We start from the raw sequence: 15,097 nt of genomic DNA, 5'->3' as shown, positions 1-15,097 counted from the left end.
TTATACAGCTAGAAGAGATATATAAATACAAAAAATACTGGCTAAGACTGCTTGGGGTGGCTAGCGATACATTAGGAAGATCTATTTCATCCATATGTGTATTGTAGAATGCAGATATGGAATTTACCGGGTCACGTATACCGTACAGTAAAATTCCGATTTTCTGGCATACTCAGAACTGGAGCAATGCTGGAAAATCAAATATGCCGGATAATTGGACTATACCTACGTATCAAGTGATAAAAACGAGGAATTGGACCATTTTTATGGGGGTTTTTCTCACTTTGCAGGGTTAACATTCTTAGAATTTCTAAATATTCATCAAAATTCGCGTTGTATTAGAATCTAAATGGAATTATAGAAATTATTTATTTTTAAAGAATCACGTTCCTTAGTAATTGCTCAGATAAAGACGAGCGTACACTTTACTATTTGTTAATTAGCTTTGTAATCAACCTAGTATTTCCAATCTGGACGCATCCACTTTTTACGTGCCACTCGATATCACGGATAAATGTGGAAATTTCACCGAGTGTATTTATCGGTATTATTTAAAAGACAGAGGAGACGCTGCTTCTCGAACAGCTTTCGCATAATCTTCCTACCGCCCTCTCGCTTTTCGTCACCCACCATCAGGTCGAAGGACCTTCCAACTCCTCCCGCTGGGAGTCGGGATCCCCCATTTTCTTAATGTCAGGGATTTCAATTCGTCACGGGATCGGCTCGACAACTTTTACTTCGACGATTCTGGGATTGCACCGCGAACGTACCCGACCCGTCTACACTCCCACTCGCGACAAATATCATTATTCGCGATGCGGTATAATCGAAAGAATAATTAAGGAAACATTTCGTTTTCTGTCGCGTGCAATCGATCGAAAACAAAAGAAAAACACGCCCCTGTAAAATTCTAGCAATGACGTAAAAATAATTCCAAATTAAAATTTGAAAAGGTGTCATTTGATTTGGTAGAAGAAATTTGAAGTATTCGTACTTTCTGGATTTTACATTGCATCAGAAAACTTTAAAAGTTTGAATACTTGGCGCTCGTACGACCATATCTTACATTTTGCAATACTTATATATTTAAATTTCTAACCGCTTGATAGAAGACATAATGATTATAATTATGTCCTAAATATTTTCGAGTTTTGTTAAACCCTTGCTCTTAAAATACCAATTAAACTAGGGGAGAAGAACGAATCATGAGAAAGTGTTACCTGGGTCCAAAAAGACCCACCAACCGTCGTGCACAAAGTTCAAAAGAAAAAAAATATATACAATATGTCCTAACATTTAGCATTTAAAATTATAATACTTTTTAATCGTACGATATGAAACCATAGAGCACGGTAAAATATTGACACAAGGTAGAGGCGTGCAGGGTGTTTGTAAAGTGTAACTGGGAACTTTTCAGCCAGATAGAATTGATTAAAAGAACAATGAGACTGTTCGACGACACGGTGATTCGACTCGCGACGATCAGCGAGGGCGTTCAGCTCTTCTCAATTCCTCGGATCATTTCCAAGCAAACAGTTCCCTATTCAGGCATCTGAAACGCGATTCTCGACGGCCCGTTCGCGACGTCCGTTTATTCCGCGATAACGTATACGCGAGTCGCTAATTTCTAATTGGCTGCATCCAGCCCGATGGAAAGAGGGGCCAAAGAAAGAACGCGATGTATACGAGAGCTTGTTGTTCGAATAATCGGTACCCACCGGGGTTGAGGACCGTGGCGTCGACAACCCTTTCCGCGGAAAAAGCTAGCAAAAGCATCGCGCGAAAGCCACCCTCTGGATTCTTCTAACGGTGGCCGCTATAAGGCGTTAACCCCCCCATCCTCTTCGTCTCTCGACTACGCGACCTCCAGAGGACGAGACCGAGCCGATACTCCCAGGATAATAATAATACACCGACGATATGCATCTGGGGGGTGTATAGAGACCGATCGACAGAAAGATTCCCATACGATGCTGAGCGTTAACCCCGTGTTGTATCTGCTGAATAACAGTTACGAATGTCAGCTCGTCCCCTAACTTCGTGTCGAGTTGTTCAATACGTATAAACATTGTTTCATTAAACCCTTTTCGAAATTTCACGTTCACGAGACTCGTCGAAAGACGATTTTTACGTTCTGCGAGTCATTCGTAAGATAAGTCTATTCTCTTTTGCGAACGAATTTAAATAACGGGTCGACACGTTTCATTTATCAGACACGTATCCAGCTCGTTGGAAGCCACGAAGTCGGTTGCGTTCTGAGGAGCCTCGTATAATCTCGCCTAACGATTCCGGGACCAATCTCTCCAGCCCTATAAAATTTCGCGAGTCGTTGTTACGTAACTGGTAAGAGCCAGCTCGAAAGATTCGTACCTTTCTCCGCGGGCGTGCTCCTCCTCCCCGAGGAGGAAGCGAGATCCGACTTTTATCCGTTTCCTCCCTGTACCCGGCCGATTATTATTTCAGGTTACCTTTCGCCAAGTGTACTTGCGCGCGCTTTATACTCCAAGGTAAAACCGGCTTGGAGGAGCTCGGAACGAGGTTGTATCCCCGAGGAGGCCGCCGACTCCCACGGGAGATGCCTCGATGCCTCTCCTCTCTACCTGTTCGCCCTGAAAACATCGAGGCTCCTCCCGTTTCTTTAATACATGGCCTCCGCCGACGCTGGTCATTACCTCGAAATAAAATGACGCAACGTTGGTGCTGTAGGATCTTCCACCGACCGTTCGTTAAACCAATGCCTAGAAACGGCGTTAGAACTAGGGCTGAAACTACTGGAATAATCTAATATTTTAACCTTTCGACTGTGGTGCGTTCTCGGAAGAATCCATCAATATAGATGGCGCGATCGTCACATGTCAGTCGCTGCGACTGGTCGTCCATTGACTGGTGACCAAAAAAGTACCCGGAGATTTAAGAGACAATTCTTACGGTTTAAAAAATATAATAAATGCAAATAAATTAAAATATCCAATTTTTTATTCATTTTAAGTAACTTCTTAAGCTATTTTAATTTACTTAACTTAAATTATAAATTATTCCTTCAATGATGATAAGTGGTAATTAATCGAAAATTGATGGTAAGGAACAAATTCATTTTGGCAATTTTAACATAAAAATAATAAAACAATAATGAACAAATAAAGATAATAACAAGATAGAAGAAAGAATTTAATAATCAGTTTCTGTGTGATATATTCTAAAACATGGATCAACGCATAAACCCACATCGCATTCTTTGTATTCATATCTATTTTCTCGTCGGATTTTGTGTAAAATTAAAATTTTTGTACGAATCAGTGCACGATGCGAGAGCGTACGTACGAGAGCAATGTAACTGAACAATATGAAGACAATTGACTGAAAAATATTGAAACAATTGCCGATACCTGGTTGCTATGTTAGTTAGAGTGTTAAATTTCATATCGAATCAGTTGGTAAAACAGTAAAAGGTGTTATAGTAAAAAAATTCAGAGGGCGTAAATTTACGCTTTTCGTATACAGGGTGTTCGACCACCCCTGGGAAAAATTTTAATGGGAGATTCTAGAGGCCAAAATAAGATGAAAATCAAGAATACTAATTTGTTGATGGAGATTTCGTTAAAAAGTTATTAACGTTTAAAGTTCCGCCTGTACTGAATTTTTTTCTCGAAAGTGGGTAAGATTTCGGGAGTATGTCTATTCACCAAAAATGATTATAATTGATCCCCGCAACCGAAAATAATTTTTCCAGAACAATTTGAAACTTTTCAATTTCGCCGAAAAATTTAGGCACCTACTCCCTTGTCGATTTTTAGTAATTTTGTTTGACGCCCTATAGAAAAGTTGTCTAATACTTTTTTGTAGGCACCTATGGGCTCTACTTCAGGAAAAAGTTTCATTGAAATATAGTCACTATTATAGAAGTTATGGCTGTTTGAAAATTGGACCATTTTTATGGGGTTTTTCTAACATTACAGGGCCAAGGAACAACCTTTCGAATATTTTTATAATTGCTACATATTCTACACTAAAATATGCGGCGTTTGGCTTTTTGAACATTAAAATCGTCCAATCCGTTCAGAAGTTATTGTGTTTTAAAGATTCGCATGAAATTTACGTGAAGCATTTTTAACCTCAAATTATATTTTCGGTAAGGAATTTTTTTCTCGAAAATGGTTAGGATTTCGAGGGTATGTCTATTGACCAAAAATGATTATAATTGGTCCTTGCAATCAAAAATAATTTTTTTAGAACGATTTGAAATTTTTTAATTTTGTCGACAAAGGGTATAGCCGAATAAGGGGGTCAAATGTGCCCCCAAACCGAATTGAACGAACGATGGGTCATTCGATAGCTTATCCAAAAAAAACCATGTGTGCAAATTTTTAACTTGAAATCTCGACCGTGGGGGTAGTAATGGGGTGAAAACGAAAATCATGTTTTTGAGCAATTTCTCTTAACCTACTGAGTAAAAAAATGTAAAAAAATTCAGAGACACTTCGGGTACTGGGACACATATTTTGGAAGATTTTCAGATTTTTTGATCGAAGAACCAGGTAGTAAAAAATAAAAAACCGCAAAAAATGCCGAAAAATGCCAATTACGTATCGAAGGAGGCCCGGAACTACTTTTATACTTTTACAGTAAACACGTATTGCTATTACTATTATTCTCAATTTTTTTCAGATTTTTCATTTTGGTGCGCCGCAGTGAAAAAAAATAAAAACCGATTTTTTCCTCATTTTCTGCGTATTAGAGTAACTTACACGTTGAATTTTTATGCATTCTTCAATATACGAGTGTTTTGTACACTGTTTAATGTTTCTACACTAAGCAGAATTACATAACAATTGAAAGAAATAAAATAAACCAACCGTTGAGCGCAACATATCCTAAAAAATCAACGATGTTTTCAACAAGGTCGTTGGCGCAGCGTTAGAGTGTCCGACTGTGAAACCGCTGGAATTTTTTTTACCGTAGGTTCGAGTCTTTCTTTGGGACTTAGAATTTTTTTTTATTCGTTATTTTTTTTTCCAAATTCTAACTATATAACAATGGTTTATATTTATTTATAAATATTCTAAAGGCATTTTACAAATATTTTAACCTGAAATATCTATAAATATAATTTTGGAGCGATTTTTGCATAGGATGATTTTCTTATCTCCACATCATTTAAAAATAACTTCAAAAAAATTAAGGATACATATTGTTAAACTATAGCAATATATAATATACTGTTAAAATCCAAAGTGATTTGAGAATTCGGTTTATGACACAGTTTTCTGGTACATTGTAGTTATTAGGAATCGTTTTTTTCGTAAGATTATTTTTCGTTATTAGTCACTCTTTAGCAAGTTACTCTGTAGCAAACATTCATATTTATCAAAGAAAGAGAAAAAAAAGGAAAGATCTGCTTGATCGAAGGGGGAGAAGAAGTAATAGTAAGCCAGTATAGAATCTTCTGTTCTAATCCATTCACAATAGTCAAAGGTAAGAGATTTGAAAACTAACATTTCACATTAATTTCAGTTCAAGAGATGTTAAACAATAATCGTGGTTGACAAAAAAAATAAGGACGCAAAGACGCTCCAAAATTATATTTATAAATATTTCAGGTTAAAATATTTGTAAAATGCCTTTAGAATATTTATAAATAAATATAAACCATTGTTATATAGTTAGAATTTGGAAAAAAAAATAACGAATAAAAAAAAATTCTAAGTCCCAAAGAAAGACTCGAACCTACGGTAAAAAAAATTCCAGCGGTTTCACAGTCGGACACTCTAACGCTGCGCCAACGACCTTGTTGAAAACATCGTTGATTTTTTAGGATATGTTGCGCTCAACGGTTGGTTTATTTTATTTCTTTCAATTGTTATGTAATTCTGCTTAGTGTAGAAACATTAAACAGTGTACAAAACACTCGTATATTGAAGAATGCATAAAAATTCAACGTGTAAGTTACTCTAATACGCAGAAAATGAGGAAAAAATCGGTTTTTATTTTTTTTCACTGCGGCGCACCAAAATGAAAAATCTGAAAAAAATTGAGAATAATAGTAATAGCAATACGTGTTTACTGTAAAAGTATAAAAGTAGTTCCGGGCCTCCTTCGATACGTAATTGGCATTTTTCGGCATTTTTTGCGGTTTTTTATTTTTTACTACCTGGTTCTTCGATCAAAAAATCTGAAAATCTTCCAAAATATGTGTCCCAGTACCCGAAGTGTCTCTGAATTTTTTTACATTTTTTTACTCAGTAGGTTAAGAGAAATTGCTCAAAAACATGATTTTCGTTTTCACCCCATTACTACCCCCACGGTCGAGATTTCAAGTTAAAAATTTGCACACATGGTTTTTTTTGGATAAGCTATCGAATGACCCATCGTTCGTTCAATTCGGTTTGGGGGCACATTTGACCCCCTTATTCGGCTATACCCTTTCACACCTTCTCGAATTTTTTTCTCGAAACTGGGTAGGATTTCGGGGGTATAGCTATTCATAAAAAATAATTATAATCGATCCTTGCAATCGAAAATAATTTTTTTAGAACGATTTGAAAAATTTTTTTTCTCGCCGAGAAATTTCACCACCTACCCGAATTTTTTTCTCGAAGGAGGATAGGATTTCGGGGATATGTATATTCATCAAAAATGATTGTAATTGACCCCCGCAACCGAAAATAATTTTTCCAGAACGATTTGAAATTTTTTAATTTAATTGTTAATAACTTTTTAACGAAGCCTCCATCAACAAATTGATATTCTTGATTTTCGTCTTATTTTGGCCTCGAGAATCCCCTATTAAAATTTTTCCCAGGGGTAGCTGAACACCCTGTATATTGATGGATACGTGAGAGCGTATATTTACGTCTTTCGTATATATTGCTAGACTTGTGAAAGCGTATATATACGCCTTTAGCAGTCAAAGGGTTAAAAAGCTTGCAACATTGTCGCCACAACGTGTTTCTGAACGTTTCGAATTTGCTCGCGTTTAACGATTTATATATCTTTTTATTTCATTTATGGGAGTAGTTAGATTACGAGCTCTGTACAGGGTGTTCGGCCAACCCTGAAGAATATTATGCTCCGAGATCCATACAACTGTTCGTGGAAAATGTTCGCGCTACGGGCGTTTATTCCGCGCCCGCGTGAATCGATGTATGTAATTCGTTTAATTGAGATTCACTGCGTATTTCCGAGGTTGTAACCAGCGCCGAAAGTGGACAATTTTTCGGCTAATGTCTGATACATTGTCCCGCGCAGCGATTTTTCACCGTTGTCGCGAGGTGATCGACGCTTGCTTTTTCGAAGAAACGATGTGGACATATCGGTAAATTACTGTTAAAATTAACGCAGACAAATACGTCACGTTTATCAATTGATATAATATAATTTAAACGAAACAACGTTTTCAAAAAATGTCTTCACGCGTGTAAATATTTAAGAAACGAGAGGGAGGGACTCTTCAAAAATATATTTAGAAAATACTACGAAACCCAAAACGTGTTTTTTAAACATTTTATCGGCGTTTCAATCCTTTCTTAGTTAAACATTCTTTCAAAAATTCCTCACGAATAATTTTTCACTTAATTCTTTTTTATTCAAAACGACGAGAGGTTTCGATGTATGCAAAAGTGAAAGGAATACACGTGCATTATTAAACACATAAAAAAAAATATAATAATATACCATATCTGATCTGATGTCTGATTAAAAAAAAGAATACTTGCTCAAATAAAAATTCTATTTTCGAAATCGGTTTCCTTATCTATAAGTTGTAAAGTAATACGTTGTAAAGATAAGTTATAAAAGTATATTTAAGGATGTACAAGTAGGAAAACTATCCGGCCTCTGTATCATTAAGATACTATTGTTCCGCGCCTGTACTTTCGACGCGATATATCGACATAATAAGCAGGGTCGGATCACCTTTGCCACCTGAGCCCCTATTACCATTCTGAAAGGAATTGCCACAGCTAGCACTTCTTCTCCACCCCATATGCTATGCACGATATGTGGAGAAATTCCGAATAGAAACAGCCCTTCCGTGAAATTTAATGCGACAAGCGGAATGGAGGGCAACGTCGTTACATTGTACAATTTTCAAAAAAATACACGAGAAAAACCGTATGTTCCGCGCTATTCTAAATGAAAAGATACAATAGACATTCCACGATTGTACGAACGAATTAACACTAGGTTTACGGGCACTCGTTGCGCCCATTTTTATTATAATTCGCCACGTTGACAGTTGCATTAAAATGCAGTATTTCTTTTAATTAATCCAACATAAATTGTTAACAAATAATATTTATGAGTCCTATAACGTTAAGTTTAGAATCTGAATGCGTGAAATTGACGCGTACCGTAAATCTAGTGTTAAATGAGTCGCTGCAAGTTCGGTAACGTCCCGATAATCGACCAATGGCAGAACGACGCTCGAATACGAAACATTCGAATAGCTATAAAATATTCGAACGGTCCAAGACCATTCGTTGGTCGTCGCGCAATTCACGCAACACCGTCGTGCGTCCTCGGGGACGAAGGAATCCCATATTCATAGTCTAAGGTGGGACTATGCTTCTTGAGCGTCTACGAACAATGACGATGCGTCTGAACGCATTGTTGCGTCGCGGTAGTGCAAGGCAACGTCCCACGAGTACTGATAAAAGTAATGCACCAGAATGCATCGACTACACACGCCTCCCTCGATTCTTGCCCCATTGTTACGCGCATAACGACGGGCTGCCTGGCTGCGATACTTCATTGTGCCGCGTATTCAAAACCAGCGCCGGAGATTCGCGAAAATAGATCTCCGAACAGGCTGAATGTAACCGTTGATCTTTTAACTGGCCGAGCGAGGAACGGAGATAGCGACTTTCTCGATCGTTCCATGCAACAGAGTGAACCAGACAGTGATTCAGTAATGTTCAGTTGTTTCTACCGCGGAACGGTGATCGGGAAATTCCACCCCTCGCAAATCGGTTTGACTACCACGATAAATTGTAAATATCATTGGAAGTTTACGTAGGATGTCTGAAAATCTACTTGAAATTTTTTATCTTTCCTTAAACTCCTGAAATTTGAAAAAGAAATCATAAACGACTCTGTTAGTTTAGATACAGGATTATCATGTTGTTTTGCTCACCCTCGGAGTGACGACTAAACGCACGCTGCAGTTCCTCTTCCTCCTCGTCTTCTTCTTCATCTTCTATAACGAGAAATTTCTCTGATTAAACAACTGATTATGAACATCACACCGACCGTATATTTTATTTCTTATTCCAAAAGCTAAAGTATAAAGAAAATGGCAAAAGAATACTTTAGTCTGTTAGTTTTATTTTATTATCTCGCACACGTTATGCGTGTAAATCATTCTCGTTATCAACTATACTATGCATAGACCCATGAAAGGAAAAGTTAGACGAAAGGAATCAAAATTCTGTGCAGGGAAAATATGTGTACCTTTGTACATCATAATATACACATGTATAAAGAAATTGTATCATTTATAATAGTCATTTGTAACAAATTCAAAGAATAACAAACTTCCATTAAAATGAAAATTAATTTTCGTTTAATGATTTTGTGAATAAGTTATTTTTATTCCATTTGTTTGCCTTCTACGCGAATAATTAAACCGAAAAACAGGACCGAAGCATAGAATTTTACAAACCTACATGATTTTATTACGGTGGTCTAAAAAGCCTGGATAAATACGATTCGATGAAACGGTATGTTAACCAATATTCGAATAGAACGAAAAATAGCGTCGTTTTAAATTTATCCAGTTGAACGCGTCGCGAAGTTCACAAAGGAACGAGAGGAAAATGAAACGGAAACATGACGTTAACCGGCAGATTTACGGAAATATTTAATAACGGGGAAAGTATTTAGTAACACTCACGCTTAATTCCCGTTGTCCCATTATCCTGCTCCGCTACCTCCAGGACATTCTGCTCGTTCCCGTCGTCCCACTCTTCGTCTCCTGCGGAGGGGACAAGCAACCATTAATTCCGTTTCATTTGCATATCACCAGCGAAGAATAAAATCTGTATTTGCCAAGAAAAACAACCAACGAAATAGTAATTCCACTCGCGTGCGCGCGTCGCATTCCACGGAATATGAATATGGATTTCGAGTAGCACAAAGACACACCGAAACGATTAATAATAAGCTTTTTGCGGACTGTCCGCCAGCTACTAAACAAGATTTACGTATCAAGCGTAACGACACGAGTAACTCGTACGCAGTACGTTTCAGGAGCACAATACAGGCTGCCGTGAATAAAACGTAACCATAATTTCACGGATAAATTGACAAACATTTAATTAAAAACGAGATGAAATTATGGGAGACTTGTCTAACGGGGTAAACAAATCCTCCTGAGGAACTTTTGCTTTTGTCGCCGTAGGATCTGACGAGTAATATTTTTTCGATAAAGTTCTCGAAAACTTCGTTTAATATATTATTAAATAATATGTATATTTACAGGGTGTTCAGCCACCTCTGGGAACAATTTTAATGGGGGATTCTGGAGGCTAAAATAAGACGAAAATGAAGAATACTAATTTGTTGATGGAGGCTTCGTTAGAAAAGTTATTAACAATTAAGTTCATTAATGTCAAATCGTTCTGGAAAAATTAGTTTGGGTTTCAGGGGTTAATTACAATCATTTGTGGTGAATAGACATACCCTCGAAATCCTAGCCACTTTCGAGAAAAAAATTCGAAAAGATGTGAAATTTTTCGACGGGAAAAAAAAGTTTCAAATCGTTTTGGAAAAATTATTTTCGGTTTCAGGGGTTAATTACAATCATTTTTGATGAATAGACATACCCTCGAAATCCTACTCATTTTCGAGAAAAAAATTCGAAAAGATGTGAAATTTTTCGATGGGGAAAAAAAGTTTCAAATCGTTTTGGAAAAATTATTTTCGCTTGCGGGAGTCGATTACAATAATTTTTGATCATTAGACATACCCTCGAAATCCTAGCCACTTTCGAGAAAAAAATTTGAAAAGATGTGAAATTTTTCGACGGGGAAAAAAAGTTTCAAATCGTTTTGGAAAAATTATTTTCGGTTGCGGAGATCGATTACAATAATTTTTGGTCATTAGACATACCCCCGAAATCCTAATCATTTTCGAGAAAAAAATTCGAAAAGATGTGAAATTTTTCGACGGGGAAAAAAAGTTTCAAATCGTTTTGGAAAAATTATTTTCGGTTGCGGGGATCGATTACAATAATTTTTTATCATTAGACATACCCTCGAAATCCTACTCATTTTCGAGAAAAAAATTCGAAAAGATGTGAAATTTTTCGACGGGGAAAAAAAGTTTCAAATCGTTTTGGAAAAATTATTTTCGGTTGCGGGGGTCGATTACAATAATTTTTGGTCATTAGACATACCCTCGAAATCCTAGCCACTTTCGAGAAAAAAATTCGAAAAGATGTGAAATTTTTCGACGGGGAAAAAAGTTTCAAATCGTTTTGGAAAAATTATTTTCGGTTTCAGGGGTTAATTACAATCATTTTTGGTGAATAGACATACCCTCGAAATCCTAGCCACTTTCGAGAAAAAAATTCGAAAAGATGTGAAATTTTTCGACGGGGAAAAAAAGTTTCAAATCGTTTTGGAAAAATTATATTTAGTTGCAGGGGCCAATTACAATGATTTTTGGTCATTATACATACCCCCGAATTCCTACGCACTTTCGAGAAAAAAATTCGAGAATGTGGACAAATTGCCGTTCTACAGCCGAAACTTTGACCGTTAATAACTTTTTAACAAAGCCTCCATCAACAAATTGGTATTCTTGATTTTCGTCTTATTTTGCCTTTTTAATCGATGTAATGATGGTAATCGAACACCCTGTATAGTGTATTTGCTGTTTTTATAGGTGGAAGAATAGTCGTCGTAAATATGCCGGTTATTCGGACATTACGGATATAAAATTCGAATTCTGGCAAAGAAAAAGAAATATTAATGTATTTACAGTTTTTATCTGTAAGCAATTAATTGTTACTTTGAAACTGTTTGTGTTGTAAAAAGATTTCGATCTTGATCTGTTGGAGAAGAAATCGTAGTAAATGACACTTTGACGTTGCAAAGAAATCAAAGTAATTTAATTTATCTCGCTCGTACAATATGGCGGTTTATCGCGGTACTGCTGGAAACACTGGTCAGTTCGCAGTAACGACGCAAACGAGAAGCGACGCGGGCACGTAAATGGGTTAATCAGTCGGGGTGACGAATGTTCTCGTTTGGGTAAAAGCTGAAGTCGGTTGAAACAAAAAAAAAATCCGCATTCGACACCTTCGAAAACGCTCGCAATCGGCCGGAGTGGCAAGTTCGTCGAGCGTGCTCGCGTCAGGGTGAAAAAGAGAGAGAGAAAATAGGGGCGAAAAGAAGATGGAACGATAGCGGAGAAGGCGTGGCGGGGAGGGAGGCGGTTGCATGCAAAATAACAAACGACCTGTTGGCCACGTGGACAGGGATGTAATTTTTTAAGTTTAATTTTGCGGTTCCCACGTGACAAACGGATGGCTCTACTATTCCTGCTGGCACGTCAGTGCGCTCCGCGGGTATATTTCATTCCGAAAACACGGTTCGTCGTTTCGCGTTTCGATGATATACAGCAACGAACGGTTCCTCGGCGCGGTAACTTGTGTCACGATCTGACACGCGACGAAACGCTCCGGTGAAACTACGATGCTTTACGATCGCGAGTCCTATGGACGCCATTTATGAACTTCTCGCGACGCCAGCGTTGCTCTTTATTCCGTTGTATTTTGCACGAGTATACCACCTTTTTATTTATTTACTCAGGACATTTTCACGGTCACGATAGCATACAGAGAAAGAGATTTAGAAGTTTATCCAGAGGAATACTCCACCCGAATGATTATTAGTAAGGATAACGAACCTCCTCGCAAAAATTACGTTCGAAGTTAGGAAGAACCGTAAAGTATCCCGAGAACAAATTGGATACAAGGCAACGATGTGTTTCTCGAGAGCATGGTAATCGCGAAAGTTTGACGAAGCTACCGGAGAAAAGTCCTGCGACCGTCGACTTTATCGGAGAACCTCGAGACAGAGAGAGATGGCTGAACGCCATTCCATAGAAGAGGCATTAGCCTGCAGACAAGAAACAACGAGCACATCGAACCAAGGGATGGAAGCCGGTCTTAAATATTCCAGAAGACATCAGCCAAGGCACCGCTGGCAACCGCCCTTCGATTGAACCTTCGCACCCTCCGCCCTGTCAGCTGTCAAGGCTTCTGTCGAGCAGCCAACGCACTCCGTGCAGCCGACAATACCAAGAGTTAATGGTTCGTCCATCATCGAGAACTTTTCCGTCGGTCCTATCCTTGTCCCGATAATTGCAAACGAACTTCCGCCCCCTATCAACCGTTTATCACCTTAGTTACGATTACTAGGCCGCGAAACTGTATCGTTGCCTTTTATTTTATCACTAATTTATCACTTGTTCGAAACTATCATTGTGGGAAATATTCCACGTCAATTATTTTAGAAAATTTTACTTACTACATTCACTTATTATTTTTCTAGTGTCCTGAAGGGTTTTCTCGTTAATGCATAATAATAAAACAGTGCTGAGTTTACATTGTAGTGACTGATAGAACATGAATTATATTATTATTCATCTTGATAAACATTCTTTTCATTAATAGTTTCCACAAACATGGTTTTCCTTTAGTTTAAGACATTATCTCTTATTATTGTACTGCGTTTATGCAAACACACATCTTGTCCACCTTCTCGAATTTTTTTCTCGAAAGTGGGTAGGATTTCGAGGGTACGTCTAATGAACAAGAATTATTGTAATCTAACCCCGCAACCGAAAATAATTTTTCCAAAACGATTTGAAACTTTTTTTCCCGTCGAAAAATTTCACATCTTTTCGAATTTTTTTCTCGAAAGTGGGTAGAATTTCAAGGGTACGTCTAATGACCAAAAATTATTGTAATTGACCCCCGCAACCGAAAATAATTTTTCCAAAACGATTTGAAACTTTTTTTCCCGTCGAAAAATTTCACATCTTTACGAATTTTTTTCTCGAAAGTGGGTAGCATTTCGAGGGTACGTCTAATGAACAAGAATTATTGTAATCTACCCCCGCAACCGAAAATAATTTTTCCAAAACGATTTGAAACTTTTTTTTCCCGTCGAAAAATTTCACATCTTTACGAATTTTTTTCTCGAAAGTGGGTAGAATTTCAAAGGTACGTCTAATGACCAAAAATTATTGTAATTGACCCCCGCAACCGAAAATAATTTTTCCAAAATGATTTGAAACTTTTTTTTCCCGTCGAAAAATTTCACATCTTTACGAATTTTTTTCTCGAAAGTGGGTAGGATTTCGGGGGTACGTCTAATGACCAAAAATTATTGTAATCGATCCCCGCAACCGAAAATAATTTTTCCAAAATGATTTGAAACTTTTTTTCCCGTCGAAAAATTTCACATCTTTACGAATTTTTTTCTCGAAAGTGGGTAGGATTTCGGGGGTATGTCTAATGACCAAAAATTATTGTAATTGACCCCCGCAACCGAAAATAATTTTTCCAAAACGATTTGAAACTTTTTTTTCCCGTCGAAAAATTTCACATCTTTTCGAATTTTTTTCTCGAAAGTGGGTAGGATTTCAAGGGTACGTCTAATGACCAAAAATTATTGTAATCGATCCCCGCAACCGAAAATAATTTTTCCAAAACGATTTGAAACTTTTTTTCCCGTCGAAAAATTTCACATCTTTACGAATTTTTTTCTCGAAAGTGGGTAGAATTTCAAGGGTACGTCTAATGACCAAAAATTATTGTAATCGATCCCCTCAACCAAAAATAATTTTTCCAAAACGATTTGAAACTTTTTTTCCCGTCGAAAAATTTCACATTTTTTCGAATTTTTTTCTCGAAAGAGGGTAGGATTTCGAGGGTACGTCTAATGACCAAAAATTATTGTAATCGATCCCCGCAACTGAAAATAATTTTTTCAGAACGATTTGAAATTTTTTTTTCGCCGTAAAATTTAGGCACCTTCCCCCTGTCAATTTTTCTTAAAAATAAGTTTCATTTTTAATTCATTTGGTT

General features: G+C 37.2%; 1 protein-coding gene across 1 annotated transcript in view; it reads right to left on the bottom strand.

Annotated features, from left to right (window-relative positions):
- The window catches only part of L (zinc finger protein Lobe), a 159,647-nt gene that overhangs the window by 126,831 nt on the left and 17,719 nt on the right, over positions 1-15,097 (bottom strand). The window contains exons 2-3 of the mRNA XM_076770703.1: positions 9,890-9,970; positions 9,131-9,193 (exon numbers count right to left, since the gene is read on the bottom strand). Coding sequence (XP_076626818.1) covers positions 9,131-9,193; positions 9,890-9,970 — 144 coding nt within the window. The remainder of the gene's footprint in view (positions 1-9,130; positions 9,194-9,889; positions 9,971-15,097) is intronic.

This window comes from Colletes latitarsis, chromosome 8 (genome assembly GCF_051014445.1).
Source record: "Colletes latitarsis isolate SP2378_abdomen chromosome 8, iyColLati1, whole genome shotgun sequence".
Lineage (NCBI taxonomy): Eukaryota > Metazoa > Arthropoda > Insecta > Hymenoptera > Colletidae > Colletes > Colletes latitarsis.
The sequence above is the reverse complement of the archived record's forward strand: the minus strand, read 5'-3'. Positions and strand labels throughout refer to the sequence as shown.